Source organism: Salmo salar, chromosome 03 (genome assembly GCF_965601325.2).
Source record: "Salmo salar chromosome 03, fSalSal1, whole genome shotgun sequence".
In the NCBI taxonomy this organism is placed as follows: domain Eukaryota; kingdom Metazoa; phylum Chordata; class Actinopteri; order Salmoniformes; family Salmonidae; genus Salmo; species Salmo salar.
This window is the reverse complement of record NC_138293.1, coordinates 61,753,792-61,775,000: the sequence shown is the minus strand read 5'-3', so window position 1 is coordinate 61,775,000 and position 21,209 is coordinate 61,753,792. Positions and strand designations below refer to the sequence as shown.

The following is a 21,209-nucleotide window of genomic DNA, read 5'->3' as shown; positions in this document are numbered from 1 at the left end:
TCTGACCTTGCTCCTAACCCCTCTCATTTGGGCCTTAGTTTGTCTGTTTGGCTCTGAGCTATGCTACGAGTGTTGGGGAGTTGATATAAGAGGAGTGCGTACAGAATGATGATACTATTGCATGGTCTGTGACATCTCTGCCTGTGGCTTTAAAATCATTGATCCGGACTAAAAAAGTTCAAAGGTTAGGGGTATTTTCTGCTAGAATGATTGAGAAAGGGAAGGCCAGGATGTGGGGGGTGGTAGGATGGTAGGGGGAGGCAGCTGGAGACGTGCCCATGTTGGAGGCTCTCGCATGGGCAGCTGGTGGTATGACGGCCCCAGGCTGCTAGTTCTTTCCATGGCGCTCCAGGCCTGTGAGTGCAGGAAAAGGCTAATCCTGACTGCAAGGCAGAGGACACTCTGGCCATCTTACATGGTGCCATCTAACATGGTGCCATCTTACATGGTGCCATCTAACATGGTGCCATCTTACATGGTGCCATCTAACATGGTGCCATCTTACATGGTGCCATCTAACATGGTGCCATCTTACATGGTGCCATCTAACATGGTGCCATCTAACATGGTGCCATCTTACATGGTGCCATCTAACATGGTGCCATCTAACATGGTGCCATCTTACATGGTGCCATCTAACATGGTGCCATCTAACATGGTGCCATCTTACATGGTGCCATCTAACATGGTGCCATCTAACATGGTGCCATCTTACATGGTGCCATCTAACATGGTGCCATCTTACATGGTGCCATCTTACATGGTGCCATCTTACATGGTGCCATCTAACATGGTGCCATCTTACATGGTGCCATCTAACATGGTGCCATCTTACATGGTGCCATCTAACATGGTGCCATCTTACATGGTGCCATCTAACATGGTGCCATCTTACATGGTGCCATCTAACATGGTGCCATCTTACATGGTGCCATCTAACATGGTCTCTCTGTTCGCATTCACTTTGTGTAACTTTTTCACAGTCACACATAAACGTATTCCACCTCTAGCTCACACATACACAAGCACACGTGTGAACGCACACACACACACACACACACTTTGTTCACTTTCACTTTCCTCCTCCACATGCACAAACACACACATACACACAGATATAACACACACACACACACACTTCCCATTCCAGAGAGACAGCATGTTAACATCCAGGGGTCTGTTACCCAGATCTTCCTTTCACATGGTGATGACTCAATGACAGCTGTCACTCGAGATCCCCATCTGCCACAGCTAGCGCTGACAGGTAAGAGAAACACAATGCACATTCAAGAAACAGAGAACTGGACGGGGCTTACACAGCAGAAACTTCCAAAAAATAAGGAATGTGTGGTTAACAGGTGTTGGAGCACTCGGAAAAAACAGGCAGACATGTTTATCTTGTTACACTCAGGCTGTATTCAAACACGTATACTGACATCTGATGGATCCTCAGTGACGTCTTCCTCAGATGAAAAGATCCCTGTCTGTGTCACACTGTACTGTAGATTACAAGTCACTTAGTGCCGTTTATTAGCCTTGGACTGGGGGAATGTACAGTATGTGTCTAAGTGTGTCTTGGCAATGTGAAATCATTGGGAGGGATAACAGGGATGGTTCTATAAAGACGGTGTGTTTAATGATGTCATGCAGGAGAGGAAAGGCCAGAGCCAGACAAGAGTCCAGACGGTTGAAGGACAAACTGCATAATGGCTCTATGGGTTAATGTCAGCCCAGCTCCTCACTCTCAATATGTCCCCTCATGATACTTATTCATACATGTTAGGTATGAAGTGTTAACACTGGTGCAGTACTCACTTTTCTGTTTTGGGAGAAAAAAAATATATATGTAAATATATACTGCTCAAAAAAATAAAGGGAACACTTAAACACATCCTAGATCTGAATGAAAGAAATAATCTTATTAAATACTTTTTTCTTTACATAGTTGAATGTGCTGACAACAAAATCACACAAAAATAATCTATGAAAATCCAATTTATCAACCCATGGAGGTCTGGATTTGGAGTCACACTCAAAATTAAAGTGGAAAACCACACTACAGGCTGATCCAACTTTGATGTAATGTCCTTAAAACAAGTCAAAAGGAGGCTCAGTAGGATGTGTGGCCTCCACATGCCTGTATGACCTCCCTACAACGCCTGGGCATGCTCCTGATGAGGTGGCGGATGGTCTCCTGAGGGATCTCCTCCCAGACCTGGACTAAAGCATCCGCCAACTCCTGGACAGTCTGTGGTGCAACGTGGCGTTGGTGGATGGAGCGAGACATGATGTCCCAGATGTGCTCAATTGGATTCAGGTCTGGGGAACGGGCGGGCCAGTCCATAGCATCAATGCCTTCCTCTTGCAGGAACTGCTGACACACTCCAGCCACATGAGGTCTAGCATTGTCTTGCATTAGGAGGAACCCAGGGCCAACCGCACCAGCATATGGTCTCACAAGGGGTCTGAGGATCTCATCTCGGTACCTAATGGCAGTCAGGCTACCTCTGGCGAGCACATGGAGGGCTGTGCGGCCCCCCAAAGAAATGCCACCCCACACCATGACTGACCCACCGCCAAACCGGTCATGCTGGAGGATGTTGCAGGCAGCAGAACGTTCTCCACGGCGTCTCTAGACTCTGTCACGTCTGTCACGTGCTCAGTGTGAACCTGCTTTCATCTGTGAAGAGCACAGGGCGCCAGTGGCGAATTTGCCAATCTTGATGTTCTCTGGCAAATGCCAAACGTCCTGCACGGTGTTGGGCTGTAAGCACAACCCCCACCTGTGGACGTCGGGCCCTCATACCACCCTCATGGAGTCTGTTTCTGACCGTTTGAGCAGACACATGCACATTTGTGGCCTGCTGGAGGTCATTTTGCAGGGCTCTGGCAGTGCTTCTCCTGCTCCTCCTTGCACAAAGGCGGAGGTAGCAGTCCTGCTGCTGGGTTGTTGCCCTCCTACGGCCTCCTCCACATCTCCTGATGTACTGGCCTGTCTCCTGGTAGCGCCTTCATGCTCTGGACACTACGCTGACAGACACAGCAAACCTTCTTGCCTCAGCTCGCATTGATATGCCATCCTGGATGAGCTGCACTACCTGAGCCACTTGTGTGGGTTGTAGACTCCGTCTCATGTGAAAGTGAAAGCACCGCCAGCATTCAAAAGTGACCAAAACATCAGCCAGGAAGCATAGGAACTGAGAAGTGGTCTGTGGTCCCCACCTGCAGAACCACTCCTTTATTGGGGGTGTCTTGCTAATTGCCTATAATTTCCATTTGCACAACAGCATGTGAAATTTATTGTCAATCAGTGTTGCTTCCTAAGTGGACAGTTTGATTTCACAGAAGTGTGACTTGGAGTTACATTGTGTTGTTTAAGTGTTCCCTTTATTTTTTTGAGCAGTGTATATACAGTGTTACTGTACTACTGTAATGTGAGACTGGTGTTAAAAACACTCCTGTTTATGTGCAGCAGTTCTAGTACACACTTGTGGGAACATACACACACACACACACACATATACACACACGCACACAAACAAACACACTCTAAAACAGCTGTATGCACAGCATTCCTGACATCTACAGTCCCTCCTCTATCCCAGGCAGGCCTTTTATGGTCACAGTGATCAATACTGCACATGTTTTATAGTGAGTCCAGGCAGGCAGCTTCAAACATTCCCATCTCTAACTCTAACTCTCACTCCCTTCCTGCTCCTCTCCTCTCCTCTCCTCTTCTCTCACACTATAGGAGACACTAACCAGGGGTCTGATGAGCTACAGCTCCCCTATGGGCTCTGGTGAAAAGTAGTGCACTATGTAGGGAATATGGTACCGTTTAGGACAGACCCTACAGTATGTCTACTCACAGCCAAGCCTCCACTCCCTCCAGCGTTCAGCAGACCTGTATTGGCCTCCCTCTATCTGAGCTCCCAACCTGCGAGGGGGAAGGAAGGCGCTGTGGAGCTCCTTTTAAACCTCAGCCTGAGCTCTTATTTCATGGTTGGCTTTACCTTTCAGTCCGACTCACAATGAGCCATGCACCATTGGAGCTACTTAGCAGTGAAATATATATATATATTTTGGTGGAGGTGTCACTCTGTGCAGAAGGCAACCTGGCTCTGGACACCTGTCCCTGTCCCCCCCCACTCCCCTGGGATCAGGCAGGAGGGTTAGGGTTTTGCTCCAGTGCCTTGGCTAATGTGGGTCTGCGGTGTGACTCCATGCTCCACTTGTTTTGGCCAGGCCGCCTGCTGGTTTAACTGGTGCAGTTGGACTGGCTGCCTGGAGCCCACGGCTAACCTACATAGACAGGCTTCATCTCTCCCACACACACACATCCATTTTAATACAGCACTACACACAACACAACACCACACCACACTACACTACACAATGCCATTTACACACCAGAACAACACCGTTAAGTCAACACAATCTGCACCTCACACCGAGGAGGGATCACTAAGAGGATTTATTCTCCAAAAGAGAGCGCTGATAGCTCAGTTCCTATTGGGATTATTTTGGCTCCTCTCTGCTACATTTGAGCATCTTTTTCTTTGGTTTGATATCCTATTGTTTGGTTTGATATCCTACAGCCCCTCAAAATACCCCCATTTATTTCACTGTGCTGAAACTGTGTTGTTGGGTTGGAATGTGTATTCTTCTGGGGTATACCAGAGAGTAGAATGGATCTAATACATGTGGAGATTGCAGTCGGTCTCAATTTCAGAGAGAACACTTGTTTGGATTTAGGCTTTTCTATCTGTCTCCTCTCCTCTCCGTAATTCATCTGTGACTCCTGCTGTTGAACTTGAAGAAGCGAAGCTCATTGGTCTAACTCGACTATCTCTACATTCTCTGTCAAAATCCTCTCACTCATCCGCTTTCATGATAAGATATTGCGCGCTCGTACTTCTTTGCTCTTCCTTCGAAAACTTTGAGACATGTTGGTAGACAGTACGTTATGTATAATCTCCTTTCATATTTGACTAATTCTCTCTTTTTCTCTCTGTCATCCCTCTGTCTTCATCACTCCCTCTTCATCTCTCTCCCCTCTCTCTCTTCATCATCCCTCTCTCTCTCTCTCCTTCCACCCTCTCTCTTCATCATCCCTGTCTCTTTATCTCTCTTGGTCTCTCTCTCCATCTCTCCCTCCACCCTCTCTTTTCATCCACCTCTCTCTCTCTCTCTCTCTCTCTCTCTCTCTCTCTCTATGTAGAGTCTGTGAGCAGGTGAGTGCGGGACCCTGTCTGCCCCACTGTCCAGTGACATAATGAGCTGGAGCTTCCTCACGCGGCTGCTGGAGGAGATCCACAACCACTCCACCTTCGTGGGGAAGCTGTGGCTCACCGTGCTTGTCGTCTTCCGCATCGTCCTCACCGCCGTCGGGGGAGAGTCCATCTACTATGACGAGCAGAGCAAGTTCGTCTGCAACTCGGGCCAGCCGGGCTGCGAGAATGTCTGCTACGACGCCTTCGCGCCGCTATCGCACGTCCGCTTCTGGGTCTTCCAGATCATCCTGGTGGCCATGCCATCTCTCATGTACATGGGCTACGCTGTCAACAAGATCGCCCGGCTGGACGAGGACAAGGGCGGGGGAGGGTTGGCCACTGAGAAAGGGGGAGGGGATGGAGGGGGCTACACCCACCGGAGGCCCAGGAAGATCTGCTTCGGGGCGCGGCAGCACCGGGGTATAGAGGAGGACCAGGACCAGGACCAAGAGGATGACCCTATGATCTACGAGGTGCCTGAGCCCGAGCCCCCTCGCCGGGTCGACCCGCTGGCCCCGCGGCCCAAGCCCAAGGTACGCCATGACGGACGGCGGCGTATCCAGGGTGACGGGCTGATGCGTATCTACGTGCTGCAGCTGGTGACTCGCACAGCGCTGGAGGCAGGCTTCCTGGCGGGCCAGTACCTGCTGTACGGCTTCCGTGTGATTCCCGTGTTCGTGTGCTCCTTCGAGCCCTGCCCTCACAGCGTGGACTGCTTCGTGTCGCGGCCCACGGAGAAGACCATCTTCCTGCGCATCATGTACGGCGTCACGGTGCTCTGCCTCACCCTCAACGTGTGGGAGATGCTACACCTGGGCATTGGGACCATCTGTGACATCCTCCGCCGTCGCCGCTGCCCGCCCCAGGAGGACGAGTACCAGCTGGGGCTGCTGGGATCCAGCGTGGGGGTCTCCGTGGGGGTGCCCGGGCCAGAGCCAGGCGCAGGGGGTGGGGTGGTGGGGGATGGGGGTGCTGAGTACGTGGGGTATCCGTTCTCGTGGAACGCTCCATCAGCTCCGCCGGGCTACAACATTGTGGTGAAGCCGGAACAGATCCCTTACACGGACTTGAGCAACGCCAAGATGGCGTGCAAGCAGAACCGGGCCAACATCGCCCAGGAGGAGCAGCAGCAGTTTGGAAGCAACGAGGACAATTTCCCCACGGGAGGGGAGGCCCGCGTGGCCCTCAACAAGGACATGATCCTGCATGCCCATGACCAGCTAGAGGCAGCCATCCAGGCCTACAGCCAGCAGCACAGGGCAGAGGAACACCTGGGGGACAACCATGATGACAAGCCCCAAAGCAACATCACCCAGGCCCAGCCACAGCCTCAGCCTCAGAAGGAGCGCAAGCACCGCTTCAAACACGGCAAGGGGGGCAGCAGTGGAGAAGGGACTGGAAGCAGCAGCAACAGCAGTAGTAGCAAGTCAGGGGTAGGCAAGCCTTCTGTGTGGATTTGACCCCGTACATACACAAAAAGACAAACACACACATACACACTCCAACCCTGGCCTGAGCCAGCACTGACGGAGCCCCATATCCGTGTAGTGTATGTGTCAGTGAGGGAAGGGAAGGGGTGGTCCCGAAAGCGCCGGCGCCAGCACTGAATGGAGCGCTGAGGTAGTGGGATGTCATGCTGTCTTTCTGTGGATATTTCAACACCATGTTGTGCCTTTAAAAATCCCACAAGCTGGAGGAGACTAGCCTACAGTAGTAGTATTTCAGTGTGGACAGGTGAGAAGAGGTGTGTCAAAAGCATTAGTGATTTTTCAGCAGGCAGTTGTTTGTCTGGGTTGTCGCTGTCTAACCTACAAGACTCTGACACAACTCTCTGAAACAGTCTCTAGTGTTTCTGAACTCTTCCAGTTCTGAAGCAGACACTTGTTCTCTGTTGTCTTCCTACTGTCCCGTCTTCCAGTAGCCTGACGACTCACACTAAATGATTCTGTAGTTCGCTGCATACTTTAGTCTGAGCCTGCCATCATTGAAGTCGTTTGTGGGGACGAAGGGCACGTGGGGCATTGTACAAAACAAAGTCATCAGGGATTGGATCGTCTCTAACCAATCAGAGTCCATGAGGAATTTTCAAACCGCCGCTTTACCCATGTGTGTTCTGGCTCTGGTCCAACCCATCGGTTTCTGGACCAATCAGATGGCCTCGAATGTGTTGGCATTCGGTGAAGGGTCGGGGAGGTACTCAGATCCAGACTCATTGAGGAGAAGAAACTAACGTCTGTGGGCGTGGTGTAGCGTTTGGCCGGAGCAAGGATTCTGGGCAGCCAGGCAAGTCTTCCAGAGGATATTGGGCTGAAAAAATTACTAAATCGTTATCACCATCTCTTTTTTTGGGATTTCTGATCCATTTATTTATATCCCGTCCATTCTCTTGGTGATCCTGATTTCCATTCCAGATTTCGATCAAGATAATCTGCTGGCTGACTTTCTGCAAAGTCACAGACTTCATAATACATTGGCATCCGAATGAATGGACATCATAATGCAATGACATCATAATGCATTGAATGACATTGTAATACAAAGATAGTATAAAACAATGACTTTATAATGCAATGACATCATAATGCAATGAATGACATTGTAATACAAAGACAGTATAAAACAATGACTTTATAATGCAATGACATCATAATGCAATGAATGACATCCTAATACAAAGACAGTATAAAACAATGACTTTATAATGCATTGACATCATTATGCAATGAATGACATTGTAATACAAAGACAGTATAAAACAATGACTTTATAATGCAATGACATCATAATGCAATGAATGACATCATAATGCAATGAATGACATTATAATACAAAGACAGTATAAAACAATGACTTTTAATGCAATGACATCATAATGCACTGACTTCATAATGCAGGGATAATAATGAAAAGGTCAATCACAATGTCGATGTTCAAATTCCCTGAAGGCTATTGTCTGTCTATTTTCTCTCCAAGGTCACTGATGTTTAATGTGTGTGTGTGACTTTATATTTGACCCAGGCCAAGTCTTTAAGTGCATGCATCTTCCAGGTGGAGGGACTGTTCATGGCTTGATCAGATGAAAGTGGTCAGGGAGATGGTTGATGGAGACAGAGTCTGGTGAAGAGGGCTACTCTTGTAGCCACTGGAGTTCCCCACCTTCACAATGTGTATGAGAAGCAACTATTCTCACCATTAATTAATACCATTTATTGACAACTCCCTGTGTAAACCTGCACTCTTTTCACTTTATTTTATCAGTGTTTCTCCGTCTCTAGTTCTCTCCAGTTTGGACCTGTGTAAGGTTTTCTCAGTACCCGGTTGACATTTTATCTGTCTGGTTATTGAGTGCCCCCTGGTGGTACAGCTTTTAAACTAAGGATTTATCATCCCGTTAGTACAATATTACTTACTTTAATTTGGTATTTTACTAGTACTTACTAATTTCGAGTTACCAATGATCACCCAGCATTCCAAACACCTGAAGTTAGTCTCTCCAGTTACACAGTAGCCCACTGTTTCCTTTTCAACCTCTTCCTTCCAAGAGTCTTCCTTCCTTACAGTGTTCTATATGAGACCAACAAGGCTGGAATAAAAACAGCTCTCTAAGCTAGCCGTGTTGTTGAAGATCTGCCTCTCTGTTCTCCTCTGTCCAAGTATTTCTCTGAACTGCCATATAGGCTGCGTCCCAAATAGCACCCTATTCCCTATGGGCCCTGGTCAAAAGTACTGCAATATATAGGGAATAGGGTGGCATTTGGGATGAAGCTATAGAGACCAAACACTGTTAGTGTGATGACGGCAGCGTCACTGCCATTGCCAAGACAACGTTAGGCTACTATGCAGCCAGGTTGTCATGTAGCTTTGCTAAGGAATACTGTGGCCATGCTACCTGAATCACAAAGGAGAAGAACCTGTGTGCTGTATGTAAGACCAATCCTTTGTATTTTCTGTAAAAGTCGCTCTTTTTTCTATTATGTGTAAGTGTGTTTCGGTGTGTTTTGGGAGGTCTAATGTAGCAGAAGTTAAATTGGTTTCAGTTAGATTTTTTTTGACCAGTGGTGTTTTTCAAACTTTTTTTCTTCAATAAAGATTTTAAAAATAAACAATAAAGATTGTTTTTACAGATCATTTCTTCTAGAATTGTTTTTCCTTTCATTGCCTTCAAATTGTACAAATAATATATTTTTATAGGTACAGTAGTTGTGTATCATGTTGTTGATGTGTAAAATAAAAAATGCAATTGCCAAATGTATCCTTGTATGGAAATAGACTCGTATTTGCCATGTAGCAAACTTCTGGGCCCATATTCAGAAATCATGTCAGGGTAGGAGTGCTGATCTAAGATCAGTTTGGTCTTTTAGATTGTAATTACACTCAGTGTACAAAACATTAAGAACACCTGCTCTTTCCATGACAGACTGACCAGCTGAATCCAGGTGAAAGTTATGATCGATTATTAATCCCACTTGTTAAAATCACTTCAATCAGTGTAGATGAAGGGGAGGAGTTTTAAGCCTTCAGACATGGATTGTGTGCCATTCAGAGAGTGAATGGGCAAGACAAAATATTTAAGTTCCTTTGAACAGGGTATGGTAGTACGTGCCAGGCTCACCGGTTTGTGTCGAGAACTGCAGTGCTTTTGGGTTTTTGATGCTCAACAGTAAAAAAAAAAAAGCTTGTAAGTAATAATCCTATAGCCTATTGTACATGTTCAGTGTCACGTGTCCATGGTTATAAGGCAGCCAACAAGAAGTACTCCGTCCAGTCAGCTTCTCTTCTGGCAGTGATTGGATGATTGGTATGGACGCCAGGCAACCACTCACTCTGCTCTGATCCCAGCAAGCCGCAGGTGTTATATCAACCGCCCAATGAAATGAAATCACAGCCAAAGGTGCTTCAACAAAGTACTGAGTAAAGGGTCTGAATACTTATGTAAATGTGATATTTCAGGTTTGTATTATTTATTTATATCTTAAAACTGTTTTAGCTTTGTCATTATGGGGTATTGTGTTTAGATTGATGAGGAAAGAAAACAATTTAATATATTTTAGAATAAGGCTGTAAAGTAACAAAATGTGGAAAAAGTCAAGAGGTCAGAATATTTTCAGAATGCACTGTACATAGGGCAGCAGCCTCTAAGGTGTAGGATAGAGTACTGGGTGGTAGCCGGCTAGTAACAGTCTGATGGCCTGGAGATAGAAGCTGTTTTTCAGTCTTTCTATCCCAGCTTTGATACAACTGTCTCCGCCTTCTAGATGGTAGCGGGTGAAAAGGCCGTGGCTCAGGTGGCTGAGGTCCTTGATGATCTTCAATGTCAATCTCTCGCTTCCCTTTTTTTTTTATATATATATACACAATGCAATCAGCCCACATTAAATTCAGCACAGGAGAAAAAAAAGATTTTTTCCATTTAGATCCATTTAGTTTCAGTTAATTTATGGGTCATTCTTGAATTACGGTGGCATTTGGGCATGGCATTTAAAAAATTTAAAACAAAATTTATACATATATTTTTTTTTTACATTCGGGTATATTTTCCCATTCTGAATCAACTAATATGGTATCTCAATAACTTTAAATAATTTTTACCATTATGATAACATTGTGCCACCAGTAGGAGTAGTAGCAATGATGGTGACACCAATGAGACATTTTAGGTAAATGACGATTTTCTAAAATGGAGACCACAAGTGCTCAAATCTAAGTTAATCAATCCTTTAAAAACAATTTACTAAAATGATATGAATAATCATTTTACTCACAATGTTATTTCCCTTCATTTAAATTGACTTACGCCACATTCACATGCTAGTCGGAACAAGGAAACTCTGAAATGTCTGACTTGCTAACTGGTTGTAGTTATACACGTGCCCGTGTTCAACCAGTTAGCAAGTCGAAAATGTCAGAGTTTCCTACTTCCGAATAGCATATGAATGCAGCATAACACCAAGTGACACTTTGGATTTAGACACACCAAGTTATCAATGGAATCCTCAAATGTATGACATACTAGAAGGGTATGATTAGCTAATCATTTTCTTTAATATATAGACCCCTCCCCCGATAACAGTTTGCCAATGGAGAGAATGCTCAAGGTCCTTGATATCCTTGTAATCAGTGATTCTAAAGGCGGTAACACCAATGACATAAACCTGAGGGACAGCCCACCCAAGTGGCGCAGCATTCTAAGGCACTGCATCGCAGTGCTAGAGGCATTACTACAGACCTGGGTTCCATCCCAGGCTGTATCACAACCGGCCGTGATCGGGAGTCCCATAGGTCGGCGCACAACTGTCCGGGTTAGGGTAGGGTTTGGCCTGGTGGGCTTCACTTGGCTTATCGCGCTTCCGCCGGTCGTCAGTTGAATGGCGTTTCCTCCGACACATTGGTGCGGCTGGCTTCTGGATTAAAGGAAGGGGTTAAGATGCGAGGTTTGGCGGGTCATGTTTCGGGGGACGCATGACTCGACTTTCGCCTCCCGAATCTGTTGGGGAGTTGCAATGATGAGACAAGATTGAAATTGGGGGGTAAAATAATAACAAATAATAATAAACTGAGGGACACACATTATACTAGTACAATTGTTTTTATTTTAATTGCCTTCTTTGTTTTTATTGATCTATACAATATATTAAATACTTTTGTTCACTGTCTAGCATTCAAAATAATACATAGATATCTCTAAATACCTAAAACATCACCTCTATACATCACCAGTGGGACAAACTAATTTGCTAGCCCCCAGTAGTTTCTATAATACATACAAATAAATGCGTTGCAGTATAAAGGACTTACATATGTTTTGTTATTAAATTACAGTTAAATAAAATGTAACATTTATTATTTGTCATGTTTTGTCATGTTTTTGTTTTTACATGGTGCCAAAATCAAGAGGCAGCATCTACCACGCAATTCAAGAATGACCCCTAGAGGCAGGGGGAGAGCTGGGCCCCTCTTTGAAATCAAACTGTATACAGTATATAGACTAAATGCCACAGAGAAAAGGCCCAGACTGGGTTCAAAGTACCTGGGTGTGTTAGGGGCCCGTACAGGGTCTGTAGAGGCTCGACAGTGGCTCTATAGGGACCTAGAGTCTATGCATCCCAAATGGCACCCTATTCCCTATATAGTGCACTACTTTTAGGGTGCCATTTGGGATGTATCCTGTATAATCTGTGTGCAGTAGGGGGCAGCTGTCTCTATGTGGCCCCAGCCAGCAGACCCTCAGTGGGACCCGGTCCCAGGCAGTATAGGGGCCATCTCAGAGAGAAGGAAGGCTGAGGCCCCATCTCTTCCACATCTGAGCATCAGTCAGTGCGGACTGGGGTGACTTATGGCTCCAAGATGGGGCCTGTGTGGTTTGGATTTGTGTGCATGTGTACGTTCATGTAGGGTCGGACTGGCCACCTAGCATTTCAGGCAAATGCCAGATGGGCTGGTCCATTTTTAGCTCAGTGGGCCTATCTAACTTTTGTGCAAAATTATCATTATCTGGTTAATAATGGGGGCCTCAAGGAAAAAAATGGGCCGATGTGGGGGCCTCAAGAAAGAAAATGGGCTGGTTTGGTGTCCTCAAGGAAAGTAATTGTCCGGTGTGTTATACAGTGCCTTCAGAAAGTATTGATACCCCTTTACTTATTACACATTTTGTTTTGTTACAGCCTGAATTCAAAATGGGTAAAATATTTTTCACCCAATATCACCCATCTACACACAATACCCCATAATGACAAAGTGAAAACATGTTTTTAGATATTTTTGCAAATGTATTGAAAATGAAATACAGAAATATCACATTTACATAAGTATTCACACCCCTGAGTAAATGCATATTAGAATCACATTTGGCAGCGATTACAGCTGTGAGTCTTTCTGGGTTAGTCTCTAAGAGCTTTGCACACCTTGATTGTACAATATTTGCACATTATTATTTTTCATTCTTCAAGCTATGTCAAGTTGGTTGTTGATCATTGCTAGACACCCATTTTCAAGTCTTGCTATAGATTTTCAAGACGATTTAAGTCAAAACTGTAACTAGGCCACTCAGGAACATTGAATATTGTCTTGGTAAGCAACTCCAGTGTATATTTGGTCTTATGTTTTAGGTTATTGTCCTTCTGAAAGGTGAATTTGTCTCCCAGTGTCTGTTGGAAAGCAGACTGAACAACAAAGGGGTTCATAACAAAGGGGTTGCATACTTATTGACTCAAGAGATTTCAGCTTTTCATTTGTATCAAATTTGTAACAATGTCCAAAAAATGTCATTGCACTTAAACATTATGGTGTATTGTGTGTAGGCCATTGACACAAACTATCAATTTAATCCATTTTAAATTCAGGCTGTAACACAATAACATTTAGAAAAAGTCAAGGAGTGTGAATACTTTCTGAAGGCACTGTAAATGCCAGGGCCAATTTCGGGTCCTAGTCCGCCCCTGCATACTTGAATGTGTGTGTGTGCAAGTGGATTTAGGTACTCTTCCAGACTCCGTGTCAACATGGTCTCAACATGGTCCCATGGTGCTTGGTGAGTGGGGTTGGAACTAGAAGGCGAGGGTATTCAGCAGAAGTGCAGATGTGACACATCGCTTTCCCAGCACTTTTCATTCCAGCAGGAGACATAATGGCTTGTGACTGGCCTTGTTGGCTATTTGTCTAACTGTGTGGGTTCTACATTAGACAGATAATTTTCTCAGACGTCACATTGTGTTGATGTCAGGCCCAGAATATAAACTGAAAAAAATAAAAGATCTCCAGTCTGACTGAATCAAAATGAAGTTTTGTCAACTGTCTACTCATCAGGAGGCTACATTATCTTCCTTCAGCATGTGTCTGTTGATGTCTATGTAGTTGAACCCTTTATGTGCACGCAGGGATCTATTTGTCTGATGATGGGTAGTCTGTTAGAGGTCCTCTATGTTTGTCAAAGTCACCTGTGGTGGCTAATTTCTGCATTACCAAATGAAGAGAGTTACAAACTTCACACACCAGTCAGAGTTATACTTAAACTACATCTTTAATAATTAAGAGTTTTTGCAAAAGCACTTGACTTTCAATGATGCGCTATCTCTAATGAACCATTGAAAGTGACTACACAAAAGTACAAAGATCTTTTATAGCCAAGATACACCCCTCTCAACGTACATGACGAACAACAGATCTTAGAAACAGTTCACAAAGGGACTTTATATTTGAGAAAGGAGTATCCCTTAGCCAGATAACATTCGCTATAAATTATCATTCAGTTTGGTCTCTAAGACGAGGTTCTAATCTCATTCCTGGTACTTCATAGTACAAAAACACCAACTTATCCAATGGCATATATCAATTGTCAACTCTAGATACTCCCATCTCAAGTAAACCCCCTCTTGATCCCACTTCTGGACAAGCTCACTGAGGGGAGTGACTTGCGCACAGACATTGTGGAGACAAATAATTGGTTCCACATTAATCACGCCATCCCTTCACATGGTTTAAGAATAGGTAAAGACACATTCACATATGAAGACAATGTTCCATCCTGTCCTCTTCCCTTTCTGATATTCTGCATAGCACCAGGGACATGTAAAAGACAAGCCTGACCTCTCCCTTCTCTGGGCCCCAAGTGACTGAGACCCAGCTAAGGGAAAAGTGCAAATGCCAACATTCATTATCCAAATGGATACATTCTAATGACAAGTACCTCACATAAGCATATTATGCAAATAAAACATCTTAATTATCTATGTTACCCAACTAATTCTGATTCATCCGCCACACACCCTTTGGGGATTTCATCACAAACCAACAGTAGAAAAGCAGTTTCATAAATAACATAATAACATTTGTGTTTTTCTAGCCTTTTGTAAAGGATGTTTCTGAGAGTTCCAGTCTGGTATCCCCATCAATGTATTTATTGTATGTCTCCCTGATGCCTGTCTCTTCAGTATAGAAACACCACATCACCAGAACAAGACAAGACTAACATGGACTTTTGGGATGTTGTTGTATTGTCCTCTTACTGTCAGTCGGGTTCCCGTTTGATTTTGATTGGTGGAGAGCAGGGGGCTGTACGGTCCTATCAGAAGGATTACAGTCTTACAGGCTGATGCTGTGTCACTATTCCAGCGACCAATGCAGCAGACGGGCCTAATATGTCACTTCTTCTCATGTCAGCTATGTCATATTTATTTGGCAGTTGTTAATTTGGTGACAGTTGAGTTTCAGGTTGGTATGAGAACATTTCAATCCTTGAGGGAGGCCTTGATTGACTGTCACAGAGGCCCCACTGGTATAAAGCCATTCTTAAAATAGAGGGGATTTTCTATTTGCAATCAGCTTGCTTATAATATCATTAATCATACAACAATGCACCAGTCGGAGATGGAACGGAGCTGAGAGCAGCAGCTGGCTCTACACTGAGGTCACAGTCCACATGAATGGGATCTCATGAACCCATGTTCTTGAACCGCAACATGTGGGGACCACTGCTTTCAAACAGTAACAAAAGTATTTTCCCTATTATATGTCCTCGCTGACTGAATTGGCAGTAAAGAAGCTATGTTACAGGGATGCAAACTGGTTTAGGGCTCATAAAGGTGGCACTTTTTCTGTTGCACTGAAACATACAACAAAAAATCCCTGCTACGGGGAAATGCAGGTTTTAACTAATGAAACAACAAAGAATATGATCTACATGGTCAGTCTCTGTGTGTAAAATAAAGTGATTAATGTGAACCTAACTCACAGCTAAAACATTTAAAGAATTTGTATTTATTATGGATCCACATTAGCTGCACTCTTCCTGGGGTCCAGCAAAATTAAGGCAGTTTATAGCATTTTTAAAACATTACAATACATTCAGACTGTGAGCCCTCAGGCCCCTACTCCACCACTACCACATATATACAGTACAAAAGCCATGTGTAAGTGTGTGTGTATAGTGCATATGCTATCGTGTGTGTGTGTGTGTGTGTCTGTCCCTGTTTGTATTGCTTCACAGTCCCCGCTGTTCCATAAGGTGTTTTTTTTTATCAAATTTTACTGCTTGCATGAGTTACTTGATGTGGAATAGAATTCCATGTAGTCATGGTTCTATTTAATACTGCGCACCTTCCATAGTCTGTTCTGGACTTGGGGACTGTGAAGAGACCTCTTGTGGCATGTCTTGTGGGGTATGTATAGCTGTGTTCCAGTGGTTCAAACAGACAGCTCGGTGCATTCAACATGTCAATACGTCTCATAAATACATGCAGTGATGAAGTCAATCTCTCCTCCACTTTCAGCCAGGAGAGATTGACATGCACATTATGAATATTAGCTCTCTGTGTACATCAATGGGCCAGCCATGCTGCCCTGTTCTGAACCAATTGCAATTTTCCTAAATCCTTTTTTGTGGCACCTGACCACACGACTGAACAGTAATCCAGGTGCAACAAAATTAGGGCCTGTAGGACCTGCCTTGTTGACAGTGCTGTCAAGAAGGTAGAGCAGCGCCTTATCATGGACATACTTCTCCCCATCTTAGCTACTGTTGAATCAATATGTTTTGACCATGGCAGTTTACAATCCAGGGCTAAAGAAAGCAATCCAATGACATTCAAGTCTTGAGAAAAAAACAATACACTAATATTACAGTTAGTCATGACAGCCTTTATAATTTAACGCTTGTGACCACACACATCTAAATATTGCACTTGGGAAAAAAACATCTTAAGCAGGAATAGAATGAAACAAACAGGCATTCTATTTTTGCTCTTTTATAGTGGCCACTATAGACATCGATCAAGTGCACAAGGCTACATGTATGCAAAAAGAACATTCACTGAGTACAACATTTAATATGTGGTACTGACTGTCAAGTTCAACACAACAAAAGCAATATCTTTGGGCTACACTGCATTAATACATTGTACACTTTCTGCCTGTGGACATCTGTTCTACAATGTGCCAGCAGAGCATGATGCCCTTTCTTGGCATAATTGATATTTCAGGCAGAGAATACACCTGGCATCCGCCTTTTATCCACTGTATTGAAAAAGTGAGAAAGAGGGAAAGTGTGTGGTGTTCCTTTCACCTCTATAGTGGCATCCAGCTTAAACCAGGCCCAGCTCCTGCTACACTTCTTTAACAAGCAACGCCTCATTTTCACCCAATTCTCTCATTCTGAAAATTAACCACATACTGTAGAGGGAAAACATTAGTTCACAGATAGTTTGTTCGTTAACTAGTTAACATTTCACACAGATTGCCAGGGTCCAGTAAGCCAATGACGCGTTATAACTTGAGGAACGAACGGCAAGGAGTCGTATAACGTCACCAGTTAATACTATAGCGAATTGGTTAGGTTACTAACGTTAGCTCATCTGTTGTTGTAACGTTAGCTAGCTAACACCATAAACTCAATTATTTGCTCAGTTAAATTGGCTAATGTTGCTCAACATTTCTCTGACTAACTAACGGATAATTCGATACAACTAGCAAGATACTTAACAATACTTGTTCCACCACAATTCCTCCCTCAACTCAAACTTTCCAAATGCCAGTTGATTTTCGGTTACAGTTCATGAAGTACGCATCATCACCTTCTCACCCCCGTCTCCGTACCTAATCGTTATCGTTCAGTAAGTTAACTGGCAAACTGCCTTTCCACTCACCCGCAGTCTTTCCAGAGCGTGCGCGGATGTCTCTTCAGTCGCGTGCTGCATTCTGTCATGTGAACGATTGCCTGAGCCTTGGATACAGACAGTATTGCTCCAAACGCGCATCACTCGTTCGCATACAGTTTGTAATCATCCAACCCCCCCCTCGCCTAAACTTTTCTCATAGGATCTAAACAAATCACGTAGGTCACCTATTTTGGATTCAAAATGGCGAATTTCGCCAAAAGGCGACTAGCTTTGCATCCCTGATGTTAACATTATGTATTTGGGGAAGCAAGGGAAGGGAAGAGGAGAGGAGTAACACCAGTGCTTTCCAGGGGATTATTCCGGTTGGTTCTCTGCCCCAGGACGATAAGAAGACAAAGAGTATCCAGACGGTAATTTGAGGGATCCCCGTGGCTGGAGACACAGTGAAAATAGCAGCTCTGTACTGGCAAGGTACAGTAATGATAGTACAATACAAAAACTGAAATATTACATTTACATAAGTATTCAGACCCTTTACTCAGTACTTTGTTGAAGCGCCTTTGGCAGCGATTACAGCCTCACGTCTTCTTGGGTATGACGCTACAAGCTTGGCACATCTGTATTTGGGTAGTTTCTCCCATTATTCTCTGCTGATCCTCTCAAACTTCAGGTTGGATGGGGAGCGTCGCTGCACAGCTATTTTCAGGTCTCTCCAGAGATGTTCGATCCTGCATTGTCTTGGCTGTGTGCTTAGGTTCATTGTCCTATTGGAAGGTGAACCTTCACCCCAGTCTGACGTCCTGAGCGCTCTGGAGCAGGTTTTCATCAAGGACCTCTAAGTACTTTGCTCCGTTTATATTTCCCATGATCCAGATTAGTCTCCCAGTCCCTACCACTGAAAAACATCCTCACAGTATGATGCTGCCACCACCATGCTTTACCGTAGGGATGGTGCCAAGTTTCCCACAGACGTGACACGTGGCATTCAGGCCAATTTTGGTTTCATCAGACCAGAGAATCTTGTTTCTCATGGTCTGAGAGTCCTTTAAGGTGCCTTTTGGCAAACTCCAAGCGGGCTGTCATGTGCCTTTTACTGAGGAGCGGCTTCCGTCTGGCCACTCTACCATAAAGGCCTGATTGGTGGAGTGCTACAGAGATGGTTGTCCTTCTGGATGGTTCTCCCATTTCCACAGAGGAACTCTGGAACTCGGTTAGAGTGACCATTGGGTTCTTGGTCACCTCCCTGACCAAGGCCCTTCTCCCCTGATTGCTCAGTTCCAGCACTAGAAAGAGTCTTGGTGGTTCCAAAGTTCCTCCATTTAAGAATGATGGAGGCCACTGTGTTCTTGGGGAGTTCAATCTTGGCTCAATCAGACCTTTTTCGGTAGCCTTCCCCAGATCTGTGCCTCGAAACAATTCATTCGACCTCATGGCTTGATTTTTGCTCTGATATGCACTGTCAAATGTGGGACATCATATAGACAGGTGTGTGCCTTTCCAAATCATGTCCAATCGATTGAATTTACCACAGGTGGACTCCAATCAAGGATGATCAATGGAAACAGGATGCACCTGAGCTCAATTTTGAGTCTCATAGCAAAGGGTCTGAATACTTGCAAAAACCAGCCTCAATGGTAAGACATTCTCACACAGCATTCCATACATAGTTAATGCTATTGGTGGTGGCATAAGAGTCTGTTAATTTCCATCTTTGAAGTCTAGCGAAATACATTGAAATGGTGTGAAAAGCATATTGGAGTGGGGTTGAAGAAAAGTATTTAAGGGATAATCAACTAGGGGCTATGTGTTCCATGGAAAATAATGAACGAGGTGGAAGGTGTGTTCCATGAACCGCTAGGTGAGTGGAACTGACCTTCCACTGAATTGCATTATTTTCCAGAGAACGCATAGAGCCCCGAGTTGATTATCCCTTTTATACCATGGCTATAATTTAACACATTTGCCGTAGGAAATGTGTTCATTTGACGCTAGAAATGTGTTCAACATCCACTGAAGTAGCTAGCAAGTTTACTAGACAGCTACAGTAGTTGCCGTGGTAACCAAACAAACAGACTTGCTAGTTTAGCTAATCAAACCATCAGTCTGAGTTTACCATTATGAAAATCAAATAAAACAAATGCTGAATAGTGTTTTCATTTGACTTTTGCTTTCAAAAGGAGTTCAAACATAGAACATGTAAGAATGAACTATAGCCATTGAACTCTACCTTCCAAATATATCTTGCATTATAGGGAAATAATGCAAGCTCTAGAATGCCCTTCTTACCCATGCATCTAGTTTTATCCTATTACTTACGGCAGCTACAGTGCTAATAAGTCAATCCTGCATCCCCCCACCACTCCCTTGCTAATGTTGTTATTTAGTCACAGCACAGATTCTTTACTGTCACCATGGTCACAGGGGGAGAGTATTTATTGTTATAACACTTTGACCTGTGAGAGCTGGTAACAATGGAAACCCTTTTTGAAAGAGGACTCCCCAGAAATGTTTATGGGTGTCATCACTTCCCTGGTCTCCTTCTGTTTCCCCTTCTGTGTTTTTGCCCAAGGCTTCTGTGTCTGGGAGGTTGTGTTGCGTTGTGCCAGTGTGGGCATGGCACTACCCAGAAAGCCAACCGGGAGACTGAGGCCTGAGACTGAGGCTGGGGCCCAGGCCATCTCTGTGCTACATCCAGGACTGTGAAATGGTACAACGAACCAGAATGGAAAATATCTCTGTTTGAAGGGTTATGTAACATCAGTGTGTTAATGTTATTAATAAAAACATACTGTGCCAGGTCACTTTCAAACACTGGACTAATGACACTCCCTGGATCCTTTTCACATTTGTTTTTAAATTATGTGCAAAGACAATTTCGTGCTTCAGCATCATTACTCTGAGTTAGTTTGGCCTGGGTAAGGTATCTAGTATAGTGCTTGCTGTGTAAGAACCCTTTGTTGTTATTTTATGTTTACAGAATCATTGAAACACTGTTTTTCTTTCCCAAAATGTATTTTGAAATGATGAAACAAAAAGTGTTGGTATAGCAGTAGGGTCGTTCCAGGAATCCAGTCCCTTCTTGTGACCTAATGAGACTCTTAAGGAAATGTTCTCTAAAGTTGTGGGAACATTTGTTGTTAGCTGGGTTTTGGGTCTAACTTGGAGGGGGAAAAAACGGTTTTATTTCACCTAATTTTAACATTCTGTCATGAAGAGCACATGTTCAACTTAATAAAATAGCGTGTTTTCCCATCATAAGAGGTTGAATAAAAAAAATGACTATAGTCAGTGCCTATTAAGTGCCAAATAAAGTATCAGGGTTAACCGC

General features: G+C 44.3%; 1 protein-coding gene and 1 long non-coding RNA gene across 2 annotated transcripts in view; both read left to right on the top strand.

The window, feature by feature from the left end:
* Positions 1 to 9,401, top strand: part of LOC106600989 (gap junction gamma-1 protein) — a 38,646-nt gene extending 29,245 nt beyond the window's left edge. Inside the window, exon 2 of the mRNA XM_082973659.1 lies at positions 5,222 to 9,401. Coding sequence (XP_082829785.1) covers positions 5,276 to 6,733 — 1,458 coding nt within the window. The 5' untranslated portion in view covers positions 5,222 to 5,275 and the 3' untranslated portion in view covers positions 6,734 to 9,401. The remainder of the gene's footprint in view (positions 1 to 5,221) is intronic.
* An 8,519-nt stretch (positions 9,402 to 17,920) lies between these two features.
* Positions 17,921 to 20,706, top strand: LOC106600988 (uncharacterized). Its single transcript, XR_001327927.3, has 2 exons — positions 17,921 to 18,352; positions 20,451 to 20,706. It is a non-coding gene; the product is annotated as an uncharacterized LOC106600988 (long non-coding RNA).
* The last annotated feature ends 503 nt before the right edge of the window (positions 20,707 to 21,209 follow it).